Here is a 26,027-nt window from a genome sequence, read left to right on the forward strand (position 1 = left end):
TTGGTTTAATGATAACCAGCTTCGATCAGCCAGCAGGTCCCGCAGCGCGTCACGAAACCACACCGGTGCCGCCGCTTCCGTTCTGTGAAACGGGCGAAGGCGAACGGCTTCCCCGCCGCTGCCAAGCGCCGCGCACCCCCCGGGGCGCCGCTCCGCAGCCGCGGCCCGCCGCAGCCCCCCGCCGCCCGCCGGGCCCCCCCCCCCCCGCTGCAGTGCCCCCCCCCCCTTGAAGCGCCCCCCCGCCGGCCGGGGCCCGCCGCTCCCTGCAGCGCCCCCCAGTGCAGCGCCCCCCCCCGCAGCCCGCCCCCGCCCGCCGGGGCACCCCCCCCAGCAGCGCCCCCCCCCCCAGCAGCGCCCCCCCGCCCCCGCCCCGAGCCGCCGGGACGCGGCGCCGCCCCCGGCCGGGAGCCCCCGCGGCGCGGCGGGGGGAGGGGCGCGCGGGCGGCCCAGGGCGTCGCTGCCGCCCGGTCGCTGTGGCAACAGCGGGGAAGCCCTCGCGCCGCCAAAGCGCAGGGCGCAGGCGCGGGCCGCGTGCAGGCGCGGTGCGGGTCAGATGGCGCATTGCAAGGTAGGGGGGAGCGAGCCGGCGCGGCGCGGGTGCGGCTCGTCCTGCCGGGCCGGGCCGGGCCCGTTGCGCGGAGGGGCGGCCCGGCGGCGGCTCGGCCCTTCCTGCCGCCCCCGCGGTGGGGACGGGGGCCCGCCCGCCCCAACGAGCCGCCCCCGTCGCTGCGGGGAGAGGGGGGAGGGCGCCGCCGATCTGACCGTGTGGGCGTCCTCCCTCAGGCCGCGGACTCCAAGCGGGAGCAGTTCCGCCGGTACCTGGAGAAGTCGGGGGTGCTGGACACGCTCACCAAGGGTAAGTCCCCGGGCCGGGCCGAGGGGCCTGGGGCGGCTCTCGGCGCGCTTCTGCGGGGGGGACCGTTCCCCTCGGGGCGGCCCGGCCGCTGCCCCGGCACGGCTGCGGGGCCGGGCGCCCTGTGGAGACGCGGCCGGCGGGGCCGGGGGTCCTTGTTCTCTCACGGGCTGCGTGTGCTGGGGACATCCCCACCCCCCCGGCCGGGGGGCTCCTTCCCTGGCTGGTCTCGGGCCGTGGCTGGGTTCCCCGGGGGCCGCCGTTCTGCCGGAGCTCTGCGGGGGGAGTCACGGCCCGGGACACGGAGCAGCCCCTGCGCCCCTGGGATCCCCGTTCAAAACCAGCGTGTCTGGAGCAGAGCTCGGTGCTTCTCCTAAAACGAGCCTGTGTTCGCTGTGAGAGCGGCCATCCGTATCAGCGGGGAAAATAACGGGGCTAAACTTGATGCTTTTGGCTTTCTGTGTGGCTTAGTATCTTTTAAATCCCTCGGAAGACTTTTTGAGAGCTTCCAGTTGTGCATGGAGAAAAGTCTGTTAATATTCCTGCTTGAAAAATAGGCTGCCAAGCGAACAGGTGCTGCACCAAGGCCCCTGGCCGGCCGTGTGGGTGCCACTTGATTTCTTTCTATTGCAACCCGAGGCATCCCATGGGATGGCGAAACAAGGCATCCAAGCAGCGTGGCATCCTACGTTTGTTCTTAACTTCGGGGCTCAGCTTCAAACAGATTTGTCTGTGCAGCTTGGACATCTGAAACTGGGAGAAGGACCTCTAAGTATTTATGAAACCAGATGTCTCCTGTAGCTGTGTGTGTGCCCTGTGGGGAGGGAGGGGCTGGTTATGTTTGGGAATTCTGTGAGTGTGACCGCCCTGGCTGCTAGGGCCCCCATCCATAAAGATTAGCTCTGTCACCTAAACTGATGGTAACCATTTAGTTTTGTACCTGTAGTTATTTGACAGAGGTTTGCTTTTCTGCTGGAAGTTGTGGAAGTGCTGATGTTGGCCTGTGCCTTAAAGGTGTAGCTGAAGTGGAAATAATGGTGTATGAAGGAAGAGTCTCAAAAGAGTTAGAATTTCAATGTTGCTGATAAAAGCCAATACTAGGGTTGTGTGTGGAATATCTTAAAACTGTCTAGGCTGTTTTGTGTTCCTTGCTAGAATAGTCAAACACTGTGGTTAGGGGATCAACAGAACTCTCTACCTGCTACTGGGTGGATTGTTTTGTTCCCTTCTGTACAGCAGACCTATTTTGCATCAAAGTATATAGGTGAAAATCTTGTTAAACAGAAGAACGTTCTATAAACATGGCATGCAACTTGTATGCCTTCTGACTGTTGATACATGTTTTAAAGACTTAGTTACATGGACTTGCAATTGTTGAATATTTTCTATTTGCAGTGTTGGTAGCCTTATATGAAGAGCCAGAGAAACCAAATAGTGCACTGGAGTATCCTTTTTCTCTTCCGTGAATTGTTTGTAGAGACTTCACGCGAAGCAGCAGCACTGCTTCTGACTCGTAGGTGAACTGGAGAGACTCATTTAGAAGGCTTGCATTGAGAACACAGCTTTTATGGTTGCGTTTCAGCTAATAATTGTGCTCTTACAAGCTAACAGGAAGCCTGACAAGGTGCAGAGGAACTGTGCATAACAGTATGCCAGCAATTATGAAGTTAAGTTAGTCTATTACAGAATGTTGTAGGCCTGCAGCATTAGATTTGAGTATTTACAGTATCTGTAGCTTCTGATGTCAGCTTCTTCACACTTCCTTTTTATTTTTTTGTTGGTAATAATAGGGGAATGCAATTTAATGTGTTTGTTTCTTGCTGCAGCCTCCCTTTTTGGCTATTGCTTCTATCTTTTGGTTATTCCTTCTAACTCCTCAAAACTGTGTTAAGAGAGGAAAAGAGGATATAGTAAAACATGAGAATTTGTCCTGTGTAGACCGATGTCTTGTGGGGGTTTTTGTGCTTTGGTTTTTTAAAGGAATATACCAACAGACTTGAAAAGCTTTTTTATTTTTGTAACTTCATCCTGTAGGATGAAAAGCACTGTAGGAACCTAAAGTGGTTTAATGCAATTTTGGTCGCATGCATTGCAGCACTAACTTCAGCATAAGTGTTAAAGCTACGATGCGGTTCTGCTACCTAACTGAGGAAATACTTAACATCTAAATATCAGCTTTTTGAAGCATCATCTGGGAGCTTCGGCTCCTGAGAATCCAGAAATAGAGGCACTTCGCTTGGAAGTGGCAGAGATGAAAGAAAAATATGAAGCTGTGTTGGAAGAAAATAAAAAACTGAAAACCAAGGTAAAAATCTACTTGGTGTTCCTCAGTAGTTCCATATTACACCACAAAAGGAATACTTTAATACTTGGAATACAGCTAACTTTCTTCTTTCTTCCCTTAGAGTAACTAATAAATGTTGTTGCATTGTTTAGCCTCGTGGCTGCGGAATGCTGATAAAATCTTTACTATGATGAATTCTATTTTTTTTTTTATGGAACACTTCTTATATTCCATAACATAGACTAGTATTGCTAAACTAGGGATTTTATTCAGTGAAAGTATGTTATTGAGGCTAATTCCATGTCTTCATTCAGTCCTGTCCGGATATGTTCAAGTTGTCTGATGTTATGTAGCTCATGTTTCCACAGAGTTTTGAAAAAGAAAAAAAGCTAATGTATCTATTATAAAGGCTTTCAAAACACTAACTGAAGGAGGAATATTATACATCAGTTTGTGTGACCTGGCAGACCTACACGTGGCAGGATGTTACCAGTAGAGGCACCGATATCCATGTGGGACAGTAATTTTCATTTTTCAGCTAAAATGACTCTGGTGTTCCTTTATCTGCAGTAGCAGTGGATCTGAAGTGCTAGCTAAGGCAGAGCCGTTCTTTAGTGGGCCCACAGGCTGTCTCTGAAACTGCTCCAAGATGTGAAAACTTCCCCTTACGAGGGCACACTGACTATAAACTTCACAACACTGAAGAAGGAAACATTTGAGAACCTTAATAAGCTAGTAGCTTATATGCCGCTACAAGTTTCCATGAGTTTGTTGGAAGAAGGTGGCTGTTGTTGTATGTGAACGTCCCTACAGGCTTTTTACTGGGAGACAAGCACCTTAGTTCAGGGAGAAGGGACACTTGGCCATTACCCCTTTGTATTTCTCATCTGAGGTCCCCTCTTGCTGTCTTAGTAATTCTCCTCCTCTATTACCAACAGTCGAGTCCTTACAGCTACGTTTATTATTTCTTACTAGGAAATATGGCAAAGAGCAGAATTTTAGGGGGAATAGCAATAGACCAGCAGTTCACTCGGCATAGCCGACTTAAAAATACAACTGATAGTAAAGTAGACACATGAAAGCAGAGTAATATGGGTCTTTGGTTAAAGAAATCTCTTAAAGAAGTCAAAACCTGTTCCAGGAAAGTAAGCCTTTCCATAATCATGGGTTTATTTGTGCTTTCATCTTCTTTAGTCTTCAAATGATAAGTCTTACCTTACTGTGCCTTCTAATACTGATGGTTTTGGTTTTTCCCTTTCTTTCCTGTACAATCTTCTGCCTGTCACTCTTGACATTCTGTAGAAGTTCACACAAAATGCAGGGAGAACACTACTGGTTAGCTTTTTTTTTTTTTTGTAGCAGTCCACACGAGTTTAACAGTGCATTTGTTGGTAACTTGAGCTGTGTCCAAATAGGTGGTGTTCTTCTGTTGCATTCAGATGTGAAGATCTTGTTCTTTTTCTTACCCACATTCTCAGTAATAAAGGTATTTGGGTGAGGGGCAGAAAGCAAACAATTAGGTACTTTGTGGAAAGAAAATTGACTTTGGATTGTGTACTGGCCATTTTTTGTGGTAAAATCTACAAGAATGAGAAAATGCTATTTTAGTGGTGCTTGTTGCTGGCATAGTGATTGCTGTAAATGAGTGTTGCTATGAGGAACACATGGGCTTTTTATTTTTTTAATGTACTTTGTTTTTAACCTACTCTGCAATTTATAGGAGAGAGGAAGAATCTTAGCTGAGGAAACTGGACTGGTATATTTCAGAGACTCAGTCCTAATGCTTGAACTGTTTTTGAAGCTTGAGCTTATCTTTAATGTAACTGAGGTCAAGTAAACACCTTTGTATGTTTCTTCGGAAGTAACTTTCAAAGTAAATGTTGTGCTTCAGTGCATAGTTGCCTAGGTCCTACTCTCCAGAAAGCATAATAAAAGAACAATTACAGGAAGTGTTAGTTTCGGTACTGTTGCTATGAGTGACTATTTCATTTAATCATTTTTCAGTGACATCAAAGCTTATAAGGTGCTGATCATTATCAGCTGCTATTTGAGATCAAAAGTACTTAATGAAACCTACACTGAGAAACGGAAAAACTTCAGAGCAAGACCCATGTGCTTGAAAGTGCATTTTAAAAGCCCCCTTGTTATAGCTGCAGGATTATACAATGTGACAAATTGATGTTTTGAGGGAAGGATTACTTTGTTGCCTGACTTGAAAATGGATTTGCATAAATACTAGTGATGGATTAAAATGCACAAAGTAAATGGAACACTTCCAGATGACACGTTTTCCTACATTCCTTAATGTAGAAAGTGTTTCTGAAATGTTGCAGCTAACTAAATTCCTCTCTTTAAATCCACAGCTGGCTCAGTATGAACCACCTCAAGACGAGAAGCATGGTGAATAACAATAGTTTCTTCTTTAATGCCTTGACTTAATAAAGGGCTTCCTGAGAACTGCAGTCTTTTTTTGTGTGTGTGAACTCTGCATGTCTACTTTGTTAGCTCGTCAGCTAAAAGAAAGGAGAAAAAAAAAAAAAAGCAGTATCGTGAGTGTGCAGCTGCTGCAGCAACTGATGAGTTTAAGCATGCCGGTTAACTTTCTTGCTTTCTGTGCTTAAGAAAAGGTGATAGTTATGATGAATTTGTAGGTAACTGTGCCTGCCAAATTTGTGTAAATTTTGCATTGTTGCCAATGGTCCTGTTAAACCACCAGTGAGATCAGCAGTTTCCTTTTAACTGGAGAGGGTGAGGTATCACACAGGGACCAAACTGTAAACTAAAGCAGGACCTCCAAGATATGTTCTAAATGGGTACCCAGTGCTGAGGTTAAGCTTCTATTGAAGCTGATGGGATAACTGTCTACTCAGAGGGGCACAAAAGGAGCGAGTATAGTTGTGATGGACATAACACAATGTTGGAGATGCATTGCCTACTAAACTTACACTTTTTAATTTACATGAGATGTACCTATTTCCATGTAGTTCATGTCTTTGTGAAAAAGGACCCAACTGGGCCATGGAGAGTTGATCCAGATATTGCCTGCACGGTTCTCAAGAGAATACAAAATTCTTGCCTGTAATGGATGTCTCATGTAATTAGCGGTGCATGTAAGAGTACAATGTGGAGAGTTCATCTAGTGGGGAAAAGAAAATCTAGGCAGGGCAGAAAATCCAAGGGAGATGTGTGTGTGTGTGTTTAACTTGTGATTTTTAATTTCACCTCTATGTCCTGTGGCCCCAGTTTCTCTGAATCAGCTTTGCCATCCTTCTGAGATGCCAAATAGGCCTTTATTTTAAAAAAAAAAAAAAAAAAAAACCAAACAAAAAAAACCCCCAACCCCAAGATACATTTTTAAGGAGATGCATTTGTCTCTAGGTACTTTAAAGGCAACTGATGACAAAAAACAAGGAGGGGAGGGTGGAAAAAGTGCAGTAGTTGTCTCATGTATTAGATCTACCAGCTCTTACTTTAACTTCTTTGTTTCTAGGATGGGTTTGCAGCTTGTCTTACAGGTGTGGTAGGATGGATCAGAACTTGTGCTAAAGCCAAGGTACAAACTGAACTCAAGGGCTAATGAATGTAATAGTTGTCTACTTCAGAGCAATAATAGGTACAGTAGTAAAGAGACCAGAAGAGAGGTAAATAAGGGCAAAGTGTTAAGCTGGTAAAATATCAACCAAAAAAACCCAGACAGAAAGTGTCCCACCCTTGGCAGCAAAGGCGAGAAGGCAGCTGGTGTGCAAGTTAGAAGATACACCTGGCATGAAGTTGCAGCGTGTGGCAATAGGGAGGGGATAATGCCGCAGAAAACGCATCGCAGAGCTGGTGGTGTGGCCGTGGGAGCGTGACCGGAGGAGGACCGAGCTGAGCCCGCTGGGGCACAGGCTGCCGGGTCGCGGGGGCAGGTAAGGCGTTGGGGGCAGGGGCGCGGGGCCTAGCCGTTGCTGCCAGGGCGGCGATGCACCCGCTCTGCGCTTCTGCCAGTACTGCCGCTGCGCTCGCTGCCCGCTGAGAGCAGCCCGGGCGCCCGCACCGAGGGTCGTGGCGCAGTGACGACGGTGGTTAGAGCTGCGGGGGCGGTGCCGGGCACCGAGCGGCCGTGCGGAGCGCTGCCGCCGGGGGGCGGGTGGCCGCTGCTCCCGCGAAAGCGCCCGGGCGGGGGCGGGGCCGTCCGTGGGGCCCCGGGTCCCGCCCCGCCCTTGGAGCCGCTCGCCCCGCCCCTCCCGCTCACGTGCGGCGGCGCCGTCAGGTGACTCGGGTCGGCTGACCGGAGGCACCCTACCTCGCTGCCCTCCGCAGCCAATCGGCGCCGCGGAGCCCGGCGCCAGCCAATCCGGGGAGGGCCGCGAGGTGTCGGGTTGGTTGGCCGCGCAGGGGGAGGCCCCGGGACGGGCCAGGCTCGGGCGGACATGGCGCTGCAGTTCGGCGGGGCGGGCGCGGCGGGCGCGGCTGAGGAGCCGGCGTTGGTGGGGGGGAGCTTCGGGGCCGCGGACTCGTTCCCCAAGGACTTCGGCTACGGGGAGGAGGAGGAGGAGGCGGAGCTGGAGGGAGGCCCGGGCCCCGGCGGGCCCGGCGGCGGCGCGGGCGGGCCTGGCGGCGGCGCGGGCGGGGCAGACTCCAAGCCGCGGATCCTGCTGATGGGGCTGCGGCGCAGCGGGAAGTCCTCCATCCAGAAGGTGAGGGGCAGCCGGCGGCTCCCGCCCCCGCCTGCCGCCCTGCCTCTCCGGGCCGAGCTCTTTCTCCTTCCGATGTCGCTGTCTAGGCAGTTCCTGCTTTGGAGCGGGGGGCGACGCTGGAGCGGGGGGCAGCGGCCGCGTTTCGGGCGGGCCCTTCCCGGAGCGGCCCCCGCCGCCTGCCCTAGGGCGGGGGGTTGCGTAGCGCAGGGCGTGTAGCCTGTGTAGTTCTTCACTTAACGCTCCAAAAATAAAAAGTGAAGATCCTGGTGTGACAGTTGTCGTGAGGCGTTTTCTTACGGATGGGAAGGCGCCGTGCGCGGCCCGGTCTGCGGTGCCAGCACGGTAAGAGGCCCGGTGTGCGGTGTTTCGCTAGTGCCTCCGCTCGGGAGGGGGCTGGAGCTGTTGTTCTGCCTTTGATGCTGTGGAAGAGACTTCTGCTTTCCTACGGGCAGCCTCGGGTTTCCTTTGGTCCGCCAGACCGAACAAGTGAGAGTCGCTGTTCGTTTGAGGAGGAAATAAAACAGTTTCAGTGCCTCAGGGTGGTTGGTAGCTTCATGAAGTCGCTAGAGTTTCCTAATAAAAATAAGACAAAACTGACTATTTTCCTTTGCCACGTACCTCAAGGGAAGTGAAGCGCTAAGAGTGATCCGTGTTCCTCAGTGCCGGTTTTGTGTTTGTGGTCGCTGTTAGGAAGTTTGGGGGTGATGTTTGTACGGGATGCGTTCCTCGTGAAATGTGGTTCTCAAGCTCTAAACTCAGGGGCCTCAAACCTCCTTCAAGTGAAGTGTGGAATCCTGCAGAGATTACTGGAAAGGGCTTATGCAGAGAAGCCTTTTGTGGACATTGCAGCATAGCAGGTATGAATCTACTTATTTTAGCCACCTTTGCGGGCTACTTGGTAACCCATATGGGTTCCAGACTGTAGTCTGAAGGCTCCTAGATTCTGCTGTAGGCTTGCCTTTCTTAGACAAGGTTTGCAAAAGGTACTGTATCTGTTAGTGGGAATCTTTTTCCATTGTGCTGTTCTGAAATACAGTGGCAGACTGGGCTGTCATTGCTTTTCAGTATTTCCAGTTATTCCCGGTTATCGATAACGTCTAATCCCACGCCCTGCCCTGTGTGTGCAGGTGCAGTGACTGCACTGAAAGTCTCTAAGTCTTTGCTGACATGAACGGCGCTCGTCATACTCTCATTAGAGGTCTTATTGTATGTCTGCTGTTGGAAAAAGTGAACCCTGAAAGCTAGAGGAAAGCAGTGACTCCAAACCGCAGGTAGATTTTGGTACCAAAGTGACAGCCGCAAGTTGTCACTTTATGGATGTAGCTTTTGGATATTATTTTTTTCCAATGACCAAGGTTGGTAGCATCAGTTTTCTGAGGACCCATTCAAGTAGTTGTACAAGAAAGGAACAGTGCGATGTTGTGTATGCAGTAAGAGGATGTAGAATTTCTCTTTTGCTGATCAGTTGCTGATCTGGCTTGGGAATTGAAGCTGTGGTTCTGTTACCTAGGAGCTCATTGTGCTGCTGCCTGAGCAAGCTGACTGTGGCAATAATCTGAGACATTCTTGGAGTATCAAGAAGTTTCTCTTCAACAACGTCCCTGCTCTTAGATCTGTCTAGTGCAAAAATGGTCATAACCCGACCCAGCCGTTCTGTCTGGGCACTGCTTGTTGATTGCCTTGCCAGAGAGTAGGGGTGTGCACAATAAATGCTGTATTGGGAGAAGTATTGGCTTTGTGGGAATCTAGAAATTTGCATGAAAAACATGAATTTTAAACCATTCCAGCCTTCTACTGAGATCGATGTTAACAGGAGGCTTGTCAGAAAAGAAGAAAATGATGGTACTGGGGAGGAAAACTTTTTATTTTTTTTTATTTCCTTTGGACAATTGGATTTGCCATACTGGTATAACCTGTGAATGTTCAGTAGCAAATTGAGGTTAGAAGATTTTGGGAATGTGACTATCGCTTCAGTTTATAAAACAGTTTTTCTGCAGACTTATGAGTCGTGTAACTGGACTTACTGTACTGTCCTTATGCAATAGGAATTTGGAAAGAGTTCAAACAGAGTACCTCATTTTGGGTTTTTTTTGGGGTGCGTGTGGGGTTTTTTGGAGGGTTTGGGGTTGGCAGGTTTTTTTGGTTGCTGTCACCAGACTTGCTGCTCTGCCTTCATAAGATTAGCATAAATGTATTATTGGGGGAGGAATGTGTGTGTGTGTGTGTGTGTGTGTTAGAACCTAAAGTAGCCGCTTCTTTGAGGCTGCTGTAAACTTTTCATTTATACTCATTTTTCTTTAAAGATGTTAAATAAATGAATTGGATTGGGGGAGCAGGGAGTCAGAACGAGCTGTGTGTCACGCTTCTGTAGCAAGCTCTAATACTTAGAAATATCTTAAAGCAAGATGTAACGTGCTGCTGCTAGTAAGTAGTGAATTTCTTTAAGTCTTTGTCACTTGTGTCTTCCTTTTGCTGTACTTACCCTCTTTCTTTGTCACCCCACAGCCCCCAAATCTCTCCTCTGGAAAAAAAAAAAGCAGTTGCTGCTTCTAAGACCATCTTGTTCATTATAGCAGCTTAAGAAATCCACAGAACTGAAGCAAAGATTCTGGAAAGTGTGAAAATGACAAAACGATTGTATGACTTACTGCTGTTAGAGAGTCCTTTAGAAGTTGCTTTTCATTGTTACCAGTGAAGCAGCTGTTCATTTCCAATTAGTAGATTCTCAAGACCATCTTGCAATACCGTACCTTTTCTCTCTCTCTTTCAGGAACTTCCTTCCATGTGCCCCTGCAAATTGCCTTCTGGACATCGGGGCAATAGAATTAATCTAATACTACCTTAGGATAAAAAGGGGTTTTTTATGACTAGGGAAAAAAAAAAAAAAGAGTTTGAAAACCCATTCTGCATTTGGACTTGTAGGTGAAGGTGCCTGTTTTTATGTCCAGAGTGATCCTGTGCTGCAGTGGGGAGATGCTTGCTTATGAAGGCCAAATTGCCTGCTTCGGCTGTACAGACTTCGTTGGGACATGCTTGGTGGTGGCTTGGGACAGCTCCCAGGGAAGGGGTCTTCCCTTCAGGTTACTTGCACTGTGAAGGTTCTTAGAATAAGTTCTGGCTCTGCTCGTTGTTTCCCTTCTGAAGCAAAGGATGCAGATATAAAACAGTTATTCATGTTTGCCGACAGTGTCAAAAAAAAGGGAAACTGCACTAGCTTTGTTACTTTCTCAGCAACTTGCAATTCCTGCCTTAGATATTCCTCTTGCAGTTTTTAGGTGTTGCTACAATGTACCCAATAAGGTGTCTTGCTGTGGCAAGTTATATTTGATCATAAGCTCTTGTAGTAGGGATGTTGTGGAAGTCATGCTTGTCACTTGGTGTATAGGATTATTGTTTTGTTGTGTGGGAATTTTTGTTTGTATGGATCAGGCCAGTGTTTCAGCTGGAAGTGAAATCCCGAATATGGTTGTTTTCTGATTTGTGAGAAAACACACGCACGCACACACACGCACACACGCTTCCATGGAGAGTCCATTCAAAGTTCAAGGTAGTGGAAATGAAATACATTGGACAAATTCAGCTCATGGATCTAAGGAAGGGTAACTACTTGAAAATTGGGACAGAAACTGTGAAGTTTTAAGAGAAAAAACAACCACCACCACCCCCCAAGCAAACAAAGAAAGGAGCCATCCAAAAACATGGAAGTGGTTCGGGAATTTAGTATTAGGGGTGCAGCTTAACAGCTGCAGTTCGGAAGTAAACCCAAGTGCCGCTGTAGAGAAGTTACAGAGAAAAGGTTGACATGTCAGGAAATTAAAAAAAAAAAATATCTTGAAAACTAAAGAGATCGTGGCAGGTCAGATGTGAATGGGAAATTCAGAGGGATTAAAAAAAAAAAGAGTAAAAAAAAAAAAGTGTACTGCTGACAGTGCTTAAGCTGACAGTGACAATTTCTTACAATACAGTAGAAGCAGGAAGTCGCCAGGAACTGTTGAGGACATTGGATGTTGAATGTGTAAAAGGAACGCTTGGGAAAGATAGAAGCTATAGCAAGGCAACTTCGCAGATTCTTAGAATTTTACTAGTTTTGTCTGCCTTGGCTTGATATGCCTAGCCAAAATTGCTTGGCATCAGTGTTAGCTGAATGCTTCTGATCAGATGCTTTTGCAGCCTTTTTTGTTTGCTTCATTGAAGCTGTGTAAAATAAGTAAGAGGGGGGGTAGATGCTAGGGTATAGAAATGGAATTTAATCAAAACTGTCCTGGTTCCCCTATTAGTGTGAAAAAATAGATGGGGAACATCAACCCAAGGAAACATGCTGCTTTGGGAAGATGGCATTGCTTCTCAGAGGCTCATCTGCTTTTAAACTGGATTCGCTGATTCTGTCCTGCTTCCCATGGGAGATGCCGAGTTCCAAAGATGAAACACTGATTTCAGAATGCTTTAAAGTTGTGCTGCAAACCCTGAGGAATTTCTAGTCCTTGCAATACAGCCTCTGCGTATCTAGAGCAGTGTTTACTTTTCTATACAAATGCTCTGCTGTTTAAAACCTCATTTATATCCTGACTTCCTCAAATGTTTGCCTTGAGGAACTGATTTTTTTTCCTTGGTCTTGAAAAAATCTAGGCTGACGTACTACTATGAACCTCACTAAACAATCCATTTACCATGCTGGGTAAATGCTGGAGTTGTTTGTCTTGCAGTTTTTTTGATGGAGACAGTTACAGTAGATCTCTTTAATGGATTACTTTTGTAACTGCGTGAAACATTAAAAAAAATAAAATACCAATACCAACTGCTATATAGGAAGCTTTTTCTTTTTGCAGTCCTAGCATTCAACCACCTTATGTTTGTTGTAACTTTTGCAATATATATGGTTGGGTTGCTTTAGTGCAGTGTTCTCTGTTGAAACTGTCTGCTTTTGCTACAGGCTGCTTTGCGGGGGGGTTACTTGCCAGTTCTGTTTGTTCAGGGAAGGGCTAAAATCCCAGCAGGGCTTTTGGAGTACTAGCAGTGAGTGTGGTTTTAATCTCTGCAGCTAAACCGTTTATCAAACTAGTTTGAAAGCTTTCATCGTTTCTTTAGGGTACTTGAAAGGAGAGGGTCAGCAAACGTAATTCAGTTGTTAACAGACGGCATGCTACGCAGCTATTCGGTTCTCTAAGACCGGGGTGTTGTTTTTGTACACTTTTGTTGTAGTTTAGGAACAGTCTGATTATATTGTGTTGTAACACTTGACAACAGACTAAAAGCAAAGTTTCTTTTCAGAATTTCTAGGACTGGAAGGGAACAGTTCTTAAAAGCTTGCAGTTGCTCAGTTAACACAGTGGCTTTATACCACGTTTGAATTGGCTAATATAGCAGAATTTGAAAGTACTGTATTAGACTTGCAAGGAAGAAAGAATAGCTGGGATATCTGTGCCTTTAGGCAGCAGTGTTATTTAGAGTTGTGAAAGTGTTCAGCTGTATTTGGTTGCTTGCTTCTGGGGGGAGGGTAAGTTATTTCCTTAGCTGATGCAGAAAGCTGTCTATTTACCGAAGGAAACAATACACTTTAGAATGTATAAACCTATTTGTAAGATTCAAGTGGCAGAACTTCTACCAATCTCTTCTAATAAGACAAAGTGAAGACTGTAATTTGTGTTCTTTTAACAGGTGGTGTTTCACAAAATGTCTCCCAATGAGACTCTGTTCTTGGAAAGTACCAACAAGATCTACAAAGATGATATTTCCAACAGTTCATTTGTGAATTTCCAAATATGGGATTTTCCTGGACAGATGGACTTTTTTGATCCAACATTTGATTATGAGATGATCTTCAGAGGAACAGGTGCTCTAATATATGTTATTGATGCCCAGGTAAATACACATCGCTAAGAATCACAGGGAAGTTTTCTTTTTGCTATGTGTGCAAGAGGACTGATGGAGAAGCTAATAATTTATATATTTACATAAGTTCGTAAAACATCTGTTATGTAGGAAAGGATGCATGGGCAATCTTAAGTTTGGTGTGTGGTTTTTAGTTTTGTGAAATGACTGGAACATACGCTCCCGGTGGAGAGAGTGGAAAGGGGCTGAACTGAACTTTTCTACAGTAATAGCAAGAACCTGCTGTGCTAGATGTTTTGAATTATCCCTGCTGCTGACTGCTATGGAGATCATTTAATAACAGCACTCTTCTGACCTCAGTTTCAAGTACTGGTGCTATTTAGTATCTGATAGCTTTTAATCAACCTAGGAATTGCACCGTGGAAGATTATCTGGTTATCAAGATAGGCAGCAGCAATCTCCAAGACTTTTCCTGCAGTTGAAGTGTAGCCTGCTTTTTTGCTCTGCAGGCTGGTTTTGTGTAGCTGAGCCTTGTATAGTTAATGCAACTTAATTTACATTAACAGAATCTAAGCTACTTGGATTTCTGACACTCCAAGGTATTCTTTTCTCCGTAGTTCTGTTTAGTTGCAGAAGTGAAGTTCTTGCACTGAAATATTTTATCCTTGTGCAGAAAGGAATAGTTACCAGAGATAAAACCTTGTTGTTCATTCCTGCCAAAACTGATTTACAGGATGACTACATGGAAGCTTTAACAAGACTCCACATTACAGTTTCAAAAGCCTACAAGGTCAACCCAGAAATGAACTTTGAAGTTTTTATTCATAAAGTTGATGGTTTGTCGGATGACCATAAAATAGAAACTCAGAGGGATATTCATCAGAGGGCTAATGATGACCTTACGGATGCTGGGCTTGAAAAACTTCACCTGAGGTGAGTTAAAAGATTCTGGCCTGTACACAGACTGTTGGCTTTTAGATGTAATAGTGGCTGGACCAGAGCAAGGCCTTGTTAGTTCCTTAATGTTGCAGAAACTCTTTGTTATAAATTCAGTGGTGTATTTTATGGTCAAGCCTCAGCTGTTAGACTGACTAAAATAAGGCAGGCTACTGTATCAGATTCCAATCAAGAGATTTATTAATGAACTCACTAGTAATACAAGTGTTTTTTTGCATACTTGTCATTCAGCATAACAGGCTGAATTTGTACACGTGGCCTGGAGGGGCAGGGGCAGGAGAGGGGAAGCTGGCTGCCTTCTAGTTCTGGCTAGTGCTGACTTTTCAGTGTGAGTGGTTTGAAAAGCTTAGTCTCTTCCTTGGTATTTGGCTTGCTTTTAAGGTGTCTTCTACCAACGCCTTTATAATGAGCTAACTTTTCTCTGGTTTTACTGCTGTTTTGATTCATATGGAGCCTTCAAGTATTACCAGTATCTCTTGGTGTTAACGTGAACAAAGTGGAAGGCCAGGAACTGACCCAAAGATACCTGCTTGAGTGTTTAATGCCTTTGTGATAAGCATTCTCTAGGCTGTGTTGTGAAAGCATGTTCAGATTTTTCTCTCTGTTCTCCTGTCTCCCAGGGACAGGGGAAGTCTGTTTCATGTTTACTCCAGTCACTCAGAAAATTAGGTTCTTGGTGCAGTGGCCAGGTGTATTTTTGATAAAGGCATTCCAGCTAAATCATCGAGCCTAAATGTTAAAAAACATTGCTTTAACATTACTATTACAATTCTGAAATACTCTTGAATCTTTGTTCTGTTTTCTTCCTTTCCCCTCCCTCCGTATCTCAGCTTTTACTTGACCAGTATCTATGACCATTCAATATTTGAAGCCTTCAGTAAAGTGGTACAGAAGCTCATTCCACAGCTGCCAACGCTGGAAAATCTACTAAATATCTTTATATCAGTAAGTGTTAATCTAACAGAACTTTGAGTGAAATACATGGAATGGTAAAGCAAGTCCTTCGGCTAAGGAACACTAGCTCGATCTGCCCGTGGGAGATGCGGGTGGCACTCCTGTTGGTGTCCTCTGCTGGCCCAGTTGTCTGCATTAGCAGCTCTTTACCACAGCTAAATTGTGCTGGTGTGTGTTTGTGTGGGTTTCTTTAAATACTGACCAAGCATAGTTTGGCTAGTTATAACTGTTGATACAGAAGTGTTCTGTCAGCACGATGTACTGATTTGTCTGCTAAGGCACTTAATAAATTATTGTAGTTGTATTGGCAAGAGACTTTTTTTCTAATGTGAATTTGGCCTTGAACCAAGGCCTTGAACAGGCATGTGCCCTGTGAGACTTTTGCCCTGATTTTTTCGTGTTTGCATTTCTTACAGAATTTGTGACACAGACATTTGCTGCTTTATACTTTAAACGAAATAGTACGTCACTCTAGAGAAAAGGCTGAAGTAGCCTGTCTCATTTAAGTTAAGTCTGTGAGGCTGTTGCAGGCATGTGGACAACATGAGGGAAACCGGTTGTGACTGAGAGGAGCCGCGTGGGTCAGACGTGTTGCCCCATGCTACTGTATAATGCTTGTTTCCAGTGTTAGTCGAGGACTGTCTGTAATAACCTGGCCCAGTGGATAGAGGACACGTTAATGCTCACCCTTGCTTGGTGCCGTGAGGGTATGGATTGTGCCCCTCATGCCAAAAGGATGTCCTTGGGGCACTGCCTTGGATGTTCAGGCTAGCTAGGAAGAAGCGATAAGGAATGCTTCTGGTGCATAAACAGAAATTAAGCTTTGCCAGAAATCCATAGTGTTCGCGAGGTGACTTGCTTAAAAGCAGAAGGCTCCTGAACTTGCAATGTGTGTGCACTTTGCCAAAACGCTCAGTTACAAATGGGATGGTACAGTTGGCTCAGTGCTTTTCCGTATCCGTAACTGCCATAATGTGGTACTCTTCATGTGGTTGTAAGTTTAGAAGCTGACTTTATTTGCTGTGCATGTTAAACTACATGGCAACTGCCTCACACAGAAACTAAGCTGCCATGATACTACAAGTGTAAAGTTTTATGTGTCAGGATACTACTATGTAGTAAGTAATCTCTGAGCCTGGCCCATCAGGTGGGTGTAAATATGTGGCTCCTCTGGAGTTAATAGAACCACAGAAGAGGAAAACTGCTGCATTTGAGTTCTGAAAGCATATTACAATGTAACCCAAACTATGATCTGGTAAATAATAAACTGCAAAGAATTCTAACCAATCCTCAGTTTTATTTTTTTCAACTAGAAGGTGATGTTGATATGTACTATGGCAACAAGGGTATTGTATTTACGAATTATATGCTCTAAATCTTGATTCATTCTTAAGCCTCTAAATTGATAATGTTTAAACCATTTCCTGCTATTAAGAATGTGAAAGTGTGTGAATTCTACTTGAGATTTAAAAAATTGAGTTATTTCTAAAATTTATCCAAATTCTTTCTCTTTCTGAAGAATTCAGGCATTGAAAAAGCTTTTCTCTTCGATGTAGTCAGCAAAATCTACATTGCAACAGACAGTTCCCCTGTGGACATGCAGTCATATGAGTTGTGCTGTGACATGATTGATGTAGTGATAGATGTTTCCTGTATATATGGGTAAGTGATGAATACTCTCAGGAAAAGAGTCCTTAAATGTTGTAGAATAGGTTGCAAACCATGCAAGTCATGGTGGCCTTGTCATCCGGCAAGATGCTATCGATTGGTCTGTAAAGCGCATTGGTTCTGTAACTAATTAGAATGAAGCCAAATGACTTGGCAGCTGGATTGAGCATTTGTACTCTGTTTCCACTCACGGCCTCAGGCAGCCATCTGACATTTGTAAAAGCCAAGTGTTTCATGTGTGGTATGAATGAATACTGCTGTGTCTCACTTGGCATGGTGGGTGCAAGTATTATTATTATGATTTATTATTATACCTGCAAATAATTGGAGTCGATAGCATGGTATAGCTCATAAATGTAACTTGCAGTCACGTTGCTTTGAGACTTGCCACTGTCTAAACAGAATAGCTTTTGCCAGGTCAGCTCAGCTCTTGCTGACTTTCTCTGAGGGATGCACATGGTACTTGTTTCTCACAGTTTATGCCTGAATTATGCTTTACAATGGGTTTTTGAATGGAGAAGCGGTAACTTATTTTAAAACTGTGGTCATAGCCTGGAAAATACAGTGCTGGCAAGAAGTACCGCAATGTTTAGTAGTCTGTCTTCTGATGGGCCAACCCAGGGTTGTGTAACTGTTTGCTTTGGTTTCTTTTCCAGGAGTGAGTGCGTGGAAGTAGCTTGTGATACAGCTTTTGCTTCTACAGTAATTTAACAAACACTACTAACTTGCAGATAGAAAGTAGCATCCTAACCTTCTCTTGTAAATGCAGGCTGCTTTAGCTGCAGACCAGAAAGTGTCCTGCTCCCTGTTGCACTTCCTGCACTGGCCTCGCTAAGGAAGCCTTTGTATTAATTTACCAAAAGTAATTTTGCTGAGGTGTTACTCCATTGACGTTTCTGTCAATAGAGTAACTTGCAGTACGAGTAACTTGCAAATAGGAGGCTTGCATTAGAATCTTCAAACGAATCACTTGATTCCTTACTCTGGCACTGTGAACTCAGTGAGACGCTGAGTAGCAGTGACTCTTTGAAGGTGAGCTGTGCTGTTACTAATGCACTGTACTATCTCTTGTACTACCTCCATTAAGAATGCTCAGCTGTAAGCTGAAAACGGCGTCGACTAAACAGCCACAGCTATTAGTCTGATATTGAAGGAATGGATGCTGATAGCTTGCTCTTAACTGCTTGTCTAAGATAGCCAGTATCTAGTGAAGGCCTCTACTCTCTTTCGATCTAGCTTTCCTGAGAAACTTAAGGTGGGATACTGGTCTTTCTGATGTGATAGTATTAAGACCCGCACTGCAGGTTCTTCACTTGCTTACCATTCAGTATGAGTAATATTCTTCTAACTGCATTTAACAGTTATTTGTCTTGAAGTTACATATGCATGCTTATGAGATTATGTCTTGGGTTAACTCCTTCTTTCTTAGGTTAAAGGAAGATGGCACTGGAAGTGCTTATGATAAAGAATCAATGGCAATTATCAAGCTCAATAACACAACGGTCCTGTACTTAAAGGAAGTAACAAAGTTTTTGGCATTAGTTTGCATTCTTAGAGAAGAGAGTTTTGAGCGCAAAGGTAAGGACTTTGCCCCCAGTGAATGGCTTTTATCTAATGCGTTTTATCAGCTGTGAAATAGTCATATGACTTAAATCAAGGTGACTTGTAAACTAAATTTGTTTCATTTCTTTTGGGAAGAATTTTCTCCTTTCCTAGAGGTAGGTATAAAGAGGTCTTATTTTTATTCTTGTGAATCTTCACTTTAATTGCTGTTCTCCTGCTGAAATTACTTGTGTAGCTAATGAAGCCTATTTCACTACCACCTGCTACAGTGGAATCAGTAGAATGGAGTAATGCTTACTACGTTTTGCTTGACAGCTGTTGCACTGTGAATAGTATTCTCTATCACATGTGGCACTGATGTAATTTTTTTAATGGATGACTGAAGAAATCAACAGTGGTAGGCTAGTGTACAGTATGTGGTAGGAACTTTAGAACCAAGTGTTTAATATGTTGCAGGTCTAACCAACTGCATAGTTGCTTGGACCTGTAGGACGTGATGGTATAAATGGTCTTGCATAAGTAGAAATGGCAGCATAGGCCCTAATTTGAGTGTTTGATGTAAATGGTGACAGTACTTACCTTGGCATTTTAAAAAGGGAAAAAGCAGGTGTGTTCTTTTAATGACTGTACTGTATTTGAACTCAAAAGTTTTTCTCACCATGGGTAGGATATATATCAGTGACATGAAGTGCAAGGTAACATTCAAGTGATGGGCATGCTGTAATAGCATGTTTTTTGGGGGTAGAGTCTTGTATTGTCCCCTCACCTGCTTTTTAGTTATGAATATACACCTTGCACTCCAAATGAGTACCCTTTTTCTCTCAAAACTGAGACAGTCTAAATGAATACTGGCATCAGTAAAACTTTGTTAAATCCTCTGTATCCAAGTTCATACTAAAATAAGTAACAAAATAGCTGTTGGTTAAATGAAACATTTTATATCGATTTTGAAGCTCTGTTTATTACTGAAGTGTGCCAAGCTGAGCACAGTTTTTCCTCTCCCCTCCCCCTCCCTCTTGACAGGTCTGATAGACTACAATTTTCATTGCTTCCGCAAAGCCATTCATGAAGTCTTTGAAGTAGGTGTTGCCTCCCACAGAATCTGCAACCATCAATCAAGCGCCTCAAATATGAAAGCAGTGACTCACAATGGCACGCCTAGGAACGCAGTCTAGAGGAGAACTAAAGACGTTGGATAGACTTGTCAGCTCTTCACTCCGAAGCTTTGTGGAACAAGAGAAGAGTAGTCTGAAAGCCTGAAGTATGTTTCACAGGAGAAGAGTGGCGCTAACTGTGGAACAAGCAGCTTGTAACTCATGTTGGACAACTGAAACTACTGTAAAAATACTTCGAGGCCAGTGGAGTTAGAAATGCCAGTTTGAAACCAGCCCTATTGCTAGTGCAGTGGTTTTTCAGTTTGGAGTCCTATTCTCAGTCTGTCTCTGACCGATTGCCCAGTCAAAACTTAAAGTGATTGAGTTGAGTTTTGGGTGAAACACTGAATAGTCACTTGCTCAACCTTTTTTTTTTTTCTTTTTAATTAATCTGTAGGATGTCTACTTTTGCTTAAGTTTACCCTTTTGTAATTAAAAAAAAAAAAGGTGGTGTCATTATTTAGGCTTGTGAAACTCAGTCTTTTTGTTTGGTGAGGCTGGTCTCACAGATCATTCCATAAAGTAGTTCTTGCTCTCGCCAGCGTGCTCAGAGTATTCTCATGAATTTTGTACTTGTTAAGTGGATGCAAGGTAGAGCTCTGTTCTAGTGATTCTGTATTTGTTTGGAGAGCTGACCTGAAGCTTCATTTTAAGAAATTGTGATACTTTGCTTTCAGACCACACTTCTTGGTTATGCCCCCTTTGATGGAAGGGAAGTATTAAAACCAGAAATGAACTACCTGCTCTCTTCTGCAAAAACATGGATGTCACAAATCTGTGTGGTTGATCCTATTCACAAAACAACTTCATGGCTAACTAAACTGAAATGTCTGCCATCTGTTGCAATAAAGCAACCACTTTCAGCTATTCCCAAGAGAAGAAATGCCAAAGTTACTGACTTATGGTAGATCTCTCTGCCCTCTGACTGATAATCACAACTCCTAGGAAAATGTTTGAGGGTGTTATCCTTGCACAGCAATGAAAAATCAATGTGTCACAACCTACTAATAATATTGGACATTGAAAGTGCGTTGATTCTGTACTGTGGCAAACACCTTCCTGTTTGTCGCCATGCAATCTGAAGAGAACATTGTTTTTTCTGATTTTGTGGATGCTGGCTTTCATACTATGGGAAGTATAGCTGAATTCTTTTAACCTAATTTCTTGGTGTTGGTATTATTACTGCAGATGTCGTACTGTACGCCAGCCTTGCTATGCAGTCGGCTCAGCTACTGGCCTGTAAAGATCTTGGCTCTTCTTACCTGTCCCTATGTGTGTATAGGTGTTGCGAAGCCACTGGACCAACTGACTATACAAGTGCCACTATAAAAGTTTCTGCAAGAAGATCTGTAACTGTAAGCGATCTCTGCAACCGATGTATTTATGTGGTCAGAAATAACCACAGGATTGCTTCTGCGCTTATAGAATGGATTTTCATTGAACTATGTAAAAATATACATGCATTAACATTAGGGTGTATGCACATATTGTGTAAATGTTTCTCCTTTGTTTTAAAGATGTTGTATGTTACTAAATATATAAAGGATCTGCTCCAGAAGTTACCACAGTCAGCAGCAGACTTGGGAATTCAAGTGGTCTAGTTCAGTTCTCTTAACAGCAGTTACAGCTCTGAACCTAGGCTGAGCTCCTTTTTGGTCGTGGAACTGCAGGGGTTTTTAAGGAAGTGCTGGAGGCTTGTAAGGTCGGGGTTTGTAACTTGCAAACTCTGTCGCAGTGTCCTAGTACTCATGGGGAGAGGAGAAGTAATTGGCAAGATCACAGGAAGGAAGAAATCATTCCCACTTATGCAGTGAGTTTTCCATGTTCTAAGTACATGTGTATGTTCCTCCTCTCTTTCTCTTCACTCCCTACATGATTTTGTGCTAATAAAATGAAAAAAGGTCAAACTAACAGTATTGTTTCTGTTGGAGGGTGAGGTGCTTCAACAAAAGTCTATAAAGGCCTATATGGTTAAGCAAGTTTTAATAAGCCTTGCGATGTTCGCAGTATTTTTTAAAAAGTTAAATACCACCTCCCCCTGTGAGGCTTTAAAAATTTTAGTCAGCCTTAGCTTTCCTCTGAATTAAAAACTGACTCCAAACTGAATACTCAGTTTTCAGAAGATGTCTCTAGACTTTAAAGGCATATAAATGATGAAGTGACTTGTTCACCTTTTGATCAATGGTGAGCCTTAGGCTGTGTTCTGGAATTCTGCCTTCTGGTGTGGGTGTTGTGGTTTGGGGGTTTTTTGGGTCGTTGGTTTGGTTTTTTTTTTTAGTTATTTTTGTCAGCATTATCTTACTCTTGAACGGTTGCATTTACCTAAGGTTCATGGTAGCATCTTAAAACAGAAATACTGATTATTTTCACTACTACCTGAATGATATTAGCTTTAAAAGTTAAATTTGTCTCTAGGAAGGAGAATGGTATTTCTTTAATTTACTAGAACTAGTCATAACCTTCCTTAAATTGATTAATGCAAATCAGATGCTGCTCTTCGAGTTGTGTTACTTAACCTCTCGCTGCTTTAACGAGGCAGTTTTTCGTTTCTGCTGAAATCTTGAAGGCTGCCAGGGAGAGAGGGGGAAGGGCAGTCATAAGGCTTTACCTTCTCCATCGCGCAGGGGCCCGACCCCTGGTGCTGAGCCGGGGCAGGGGGAGATGCTGGTTAGGGGTGAGGGAGGGCAGCGCCGTGGTCTCAAGGAAAGGACTGAAAGTGTAAAGGGGACCATCGGCTCGTGCGTCCCCGCCCCGCCGCGGTACAGCTGCCCCGCCGGCTTTGTGCGGGCGGCTGCGGGCTTGTGCTCCCGCGGAGAGCAGGGGCGCGGGGGCAGCGGCAGGAGCGAGCCCCCCGCGGAGGGTACGGCGGCCCCTGGGAGGGCACCTTGCGGGGCGGCGGGGGCGGCACCGCGGGACGGCCGGGCAGCGGGGCAGGGCCACGCCAGCCGGTGCCAGCGCTGCCCGGGGCCGTGCCCGGGGCGAACGCCGGCCGCCGTGCCGGGCCCTCCCCGGTCACGGGGGCTGAGCCGCTCCGGACCGAACGGAGCACCGGGGCCGCGGGGACCCGCTCGGCACATCCCCCGCCCCGGCCGAGCCGCGTCTTCCCCCGCGGTGCCCGCCCCGGCCGGCAGGAGGCGCCCAGGTGCCGCTCGGCCCGCCCGCGGTGCCCTGCGCGCCGGGCTCGCCTGAGGGGCCGCGGGCTGCCGGGGCCGCCGCCCGCCGGTCCTGCGGGTGGGCGCTGGGGCGGCCGGGGAGCCGCCCGCCCGGTCTGGTAGCGCGGGCCGTGAGGGGCTGCGGGAGCTGCCCGGGGCCTGTGCGTCTGTGCGCGGCCCTTCCTCGGTCACGATCGCTGCGGTGTCCCCTGTAGCGCGGCGCAGCGAGGGGCTTTGCTGCTGGGCGCCTGCTGGCGGTAGGTGGCGCTCTGGTCGCGTCGCCGCAAGGGGACGTTAAAGGCCGCTCCCGTCCCCAAAACCGCCTCCGCCGCGGCAGGTCTGGCGCGGGGGAACGGGAGGCGGCGGGTTCGAGTCTCCCCTTGAGCACCGGGTGCGGGCGGAGCGGCCGCGCGTCGTGCCCCGGTTAAACTTTTCAGTTTTGTCTCCCAGGTAAAGTTGTGTTTTTTTTTTTTTTTTTTTCGCGCTTCACGTCTCCACCGACTCCCGGGCGGCGCGTACGGCCGCCCCCTGCCCCTCTCCTCACCCCGCTGGGCCCTGAGCCGGGGGCGGCCGGAGGGGCAGGGGCCCATCCCAAGGGATTTCTGGGAGGGGTCCCGGCCGTGCCTTTTCGGGAGGCTGGAGCGTTTTTGGAGTCAACTTTCCCTCGGTAAAATTCTGTTACATTGTCTGGATGAGCCGGGTTTTGTCCTCTTGTCAGTTCATACCAGCATAAACGTTGGTTTTTTTTGCCCGGGATCTATCAGGTTAGGATTTTTTGCTTTGTGTTATGAACAGCGTATTTTTCTGTGTCTAGAACTGTTGGTTGTTTTTTTTTTTTCATTTTTGCAACTACATGTTTGCCTTTTTAATGTCCACATTTTTCGTGACGGTGGCTGATGCCACGGTGAGGGCGGGCGACACCAAGCCGCACCTGGGCAGTTCAGGTTAGATCCTACAAAAAAAAAAAGTCTTCGCTGAGGAGATCCCTTATCTTCTAGAGGTGAGATCACATCCCTCCTTTGTTTCTGTCTCGTCCAGGTTTCTTCTCGTGCTCCCTCAAAGTTACTTACCCCTTTGCTGCGGGGCCACAGCTGCGGGTGGTCGGAGCAAGGCCGCAGCTGCGCATGGCCAATGTCACAGCCCGCGGCTGCCGTTCCCTGCAGAGGTGATGTGGTGCTTGGAACAGGTTACCCAGAGACTTCCAGGTCTCCATCCTCAGGTGTTTTGAAGCATTGTCTAGGAAAAGCTTGGGCTGACCCGACCTAGTGGTGGTGGCAGCTTTGCGAGGCTGCTTGGGCGTGATGGTGTTCAGGGGTTGCTTATGTCCCACAGCTCCGTGGTGCTGCCCAGTATTTCCAGCTCTGCTGGCTGAAGAGTGTAAGGAACAGATGAAACCTTTTCTAGTTTGCAGTGTGTATGTGGTTCAAAATACAGTAGCGCTGAAGGGGGGTTGGTGGTAGGGCCACCAGGCATGGGTGTGCGGTCTGTAGTGTGCAGTGCATTTAAAAATAGTGAGGAAAATGCTTTTTTTCCTCTCTGTGAGTGGTTTGGTGTTATTCCCCGAGGGAGTGTGAGGTGAGTTAGCAAATGCTCAAGTACTATTACGAATCAAGCTTCACTCATTGGTGTAAACATTGCACAGGACCAAGCAGTAAAGACAAAATAAAACGTCTGTCTCTGTTTTAACTGACTGCAGTTTTAACAGACAGATCACCTAAGTTTAGTGGGAACCAAGCGAATCTGCTGAGCTTTTCTGAACACATGGCTCTGCTAGCTGTGCTTCTGTCTGGATTTAAGACTTACTTGTCCTCCACTGTTCCTGAGCTTCAAAGCTGTATGGTGCTGCCCAGTTTGGTTTTAATGTGTGAACAGGTATCCCTTGAGAACGAGAAGGAAAGAAATACCAGTGTCTTTATTTTTAATTAACCCTAAATTAACCCTAGCTTGTTTTCTGTGTATGCTCTGATACCCCTGTGAAGGTGATGCTAGTGGGCATTGGTGTGTCTCCAGGTGCACTGCTTTATTAATGGCACCATTATAAAAATACAGACCTTGTAAAACTAGGAGGGAGAGCCGCATCACAGAGAAGGTTACACAGTTTTGGTATGATTTTATTTAAATTTGTAAGTTCTTCCCAATTTTAGTCAGGAAGTAGATTGGTTTTTGAGTATAAGAGTTTGTTTTTTCTAATACAAGCATTTTTGTAGTTCTAAATAGAAGTCAGAGCTGCTACTTAGCAGTTTGGGTATTATCCTCCTTTGCAGTCTGCTCTGATACTTGTTTTGAAAGCTATAATTCTTCTGGGCATAAGCGGCTACAGTTTGGTTTCTGTGATTCACCTTCCAGATGGTTGTGTTTGAGGTGAAATATTAGTTAAGGAATTTATAACAATATATTCAGCATGAAAAGAAATGTTACTGAAACAGCAAATAACTTGATATGCTTTTTAAAAATTCAAGTTTCATTATTTCACAGAGGAATAGATCAATGTTCCATCATTTAACAGTTGAGTTTAAAAACCTGCTGTGAAGTGAAGCAATATATCTTATATTGGATGTAAGCTACTTTTATGTTAATTCCCTGGTTTTGTGTCACTTAGGGGCAAATAAGCCTTTCAGCTCCAGTCGTGACGCGTAATGTCATTATGCTGGGCACTTACTATACCTCCACAGCTATGCAATTTGTGTACAATAGAAAGCATGACGGTGTTTTTAGCTACTTTGTTATACTACTGATTTCTTGGTTTCTTAAAAAAAATACCTTTTATAGCTTCAAGCAGAGTTGTCATAGTTTGAGTCTATAACATTGATTGGGTCCTGCCTGGAATGGTTTTCACGGTATTTTAGATATATAAATAAAAGTACTACCATTTTATTTTTCATTGTGGCTGTAACAGCATTGATCCCAGAAAGAAAATGTGAGCTGTATCCAGTT

At 45.6% G+C, this 26,027-nt stretch overlaps 2 protein-coding genes across 2 annotated transcripts; both read left to right on the forward strand.

The window, feature by feature from the left end:
- Nucleotides 1–456: 456 nt before the first annotated feature.
- LOC121084744 (MYC binding protein) lies at nucleotides 457–5,594 on the forward strand. Its single transcript, XM_040586637.1, has 5 exons — nucleotides 457–568; nucleotides 784–856; nucleotides 2,249–2,297; nucleotides 3,029–3,158; nucleotides 5,501–5,594. Exons 1-5 carry the CDS (start codon nucleotides 554–556, stop codon nucleotides 5,543–5,545), a joined length of 312 nt encoding a protein of 103 aa, XP_040442571.1. The 5' UTR covers nucleotides 457–553; the 3' UTR covers nucleotides 5,546–5,594.
- Nucleotides 5,595–7,504: 1,910 nt separating this feature from the next.
- RRAGC (Ras related GTP binding C) lies at nucleotides 7,505–21,848 on the forward strand. The gene is made up of 7 exons (XM_040586636.1): nucleotides 7,505–7,816; nucleotides 13,472–13,675; nucleotides 14,379–14,578; nucleotides 15,433–15,547; nucleotides 17,076–17,218; nucleotides 18,654–18,802; nucleotides 19,811–21,848. The coding sequence occupies exons 1-7, from the start codon at nucleotides 7,550–7,552 to the stop codon at nucleotides 19,960–19,962; spliced, it is 1,230 nt and encodes a 409-aa protein (XP_040442570.1). The 5' UTR covers nucleotides 7,505–7,549; the 3' UTR covers nucleotides 19,963–21,848.
- The last annotated feature ends 4,179 nt before the right edge of the window (nucleotides 21,849–26,027 follow it).

This window comes from Falco naumanni, chromosome 3, assembly GCF_017639655.2.
Source record: "Falco naumanni isolate bFalNau1 chromosome 3, bFalNau1.pat, whole genome shotgun sequence".
NCBI lineage: Eukaryota > Metazoa > Chordata > Aves > Falconiformes > Falconidae > Falco > Falco naumanni.

Coding starts and splice junctions, on each gene's coding strand:
- RRAGC (XM_040586636.1), top strand. CDS start 7,550: ATGGCGCTGCAGTTCGGCGGGGCGGGCGCGGCGGGCGCGGCTGAGGAG. Junction 7,817..13,471: donor GGAAGTCCTCCATCCAGAAG/GTGAGGGGCAGC, acceptor TTCTTTTAACAG/GTGGTGTTTCACAAAATGTC. Junction 15,548..17,075: donor TACTAAATATCTTTATATCA/GTAAGTGTTAAT, acceptor CTCTTTCTGAAG/AATTCAGGCATTGAAAAAGC.
- LOC121084744 (XM_040586637.1), top strand. Junction 857..2,248: donor GCTGGACACGCTCACCAAGG/GTAAGTCCCCGG, acceptor TTCTATTTGCAG/TGTTGGTAGCCTTATATGAA. Junction 3,159..5,500: donor ATAAAAAACTGAAAACCAAG/GTAAAAATCTAC, acceptor TTAAATCCACAG/CTGGCTCAGTATGAACCACC.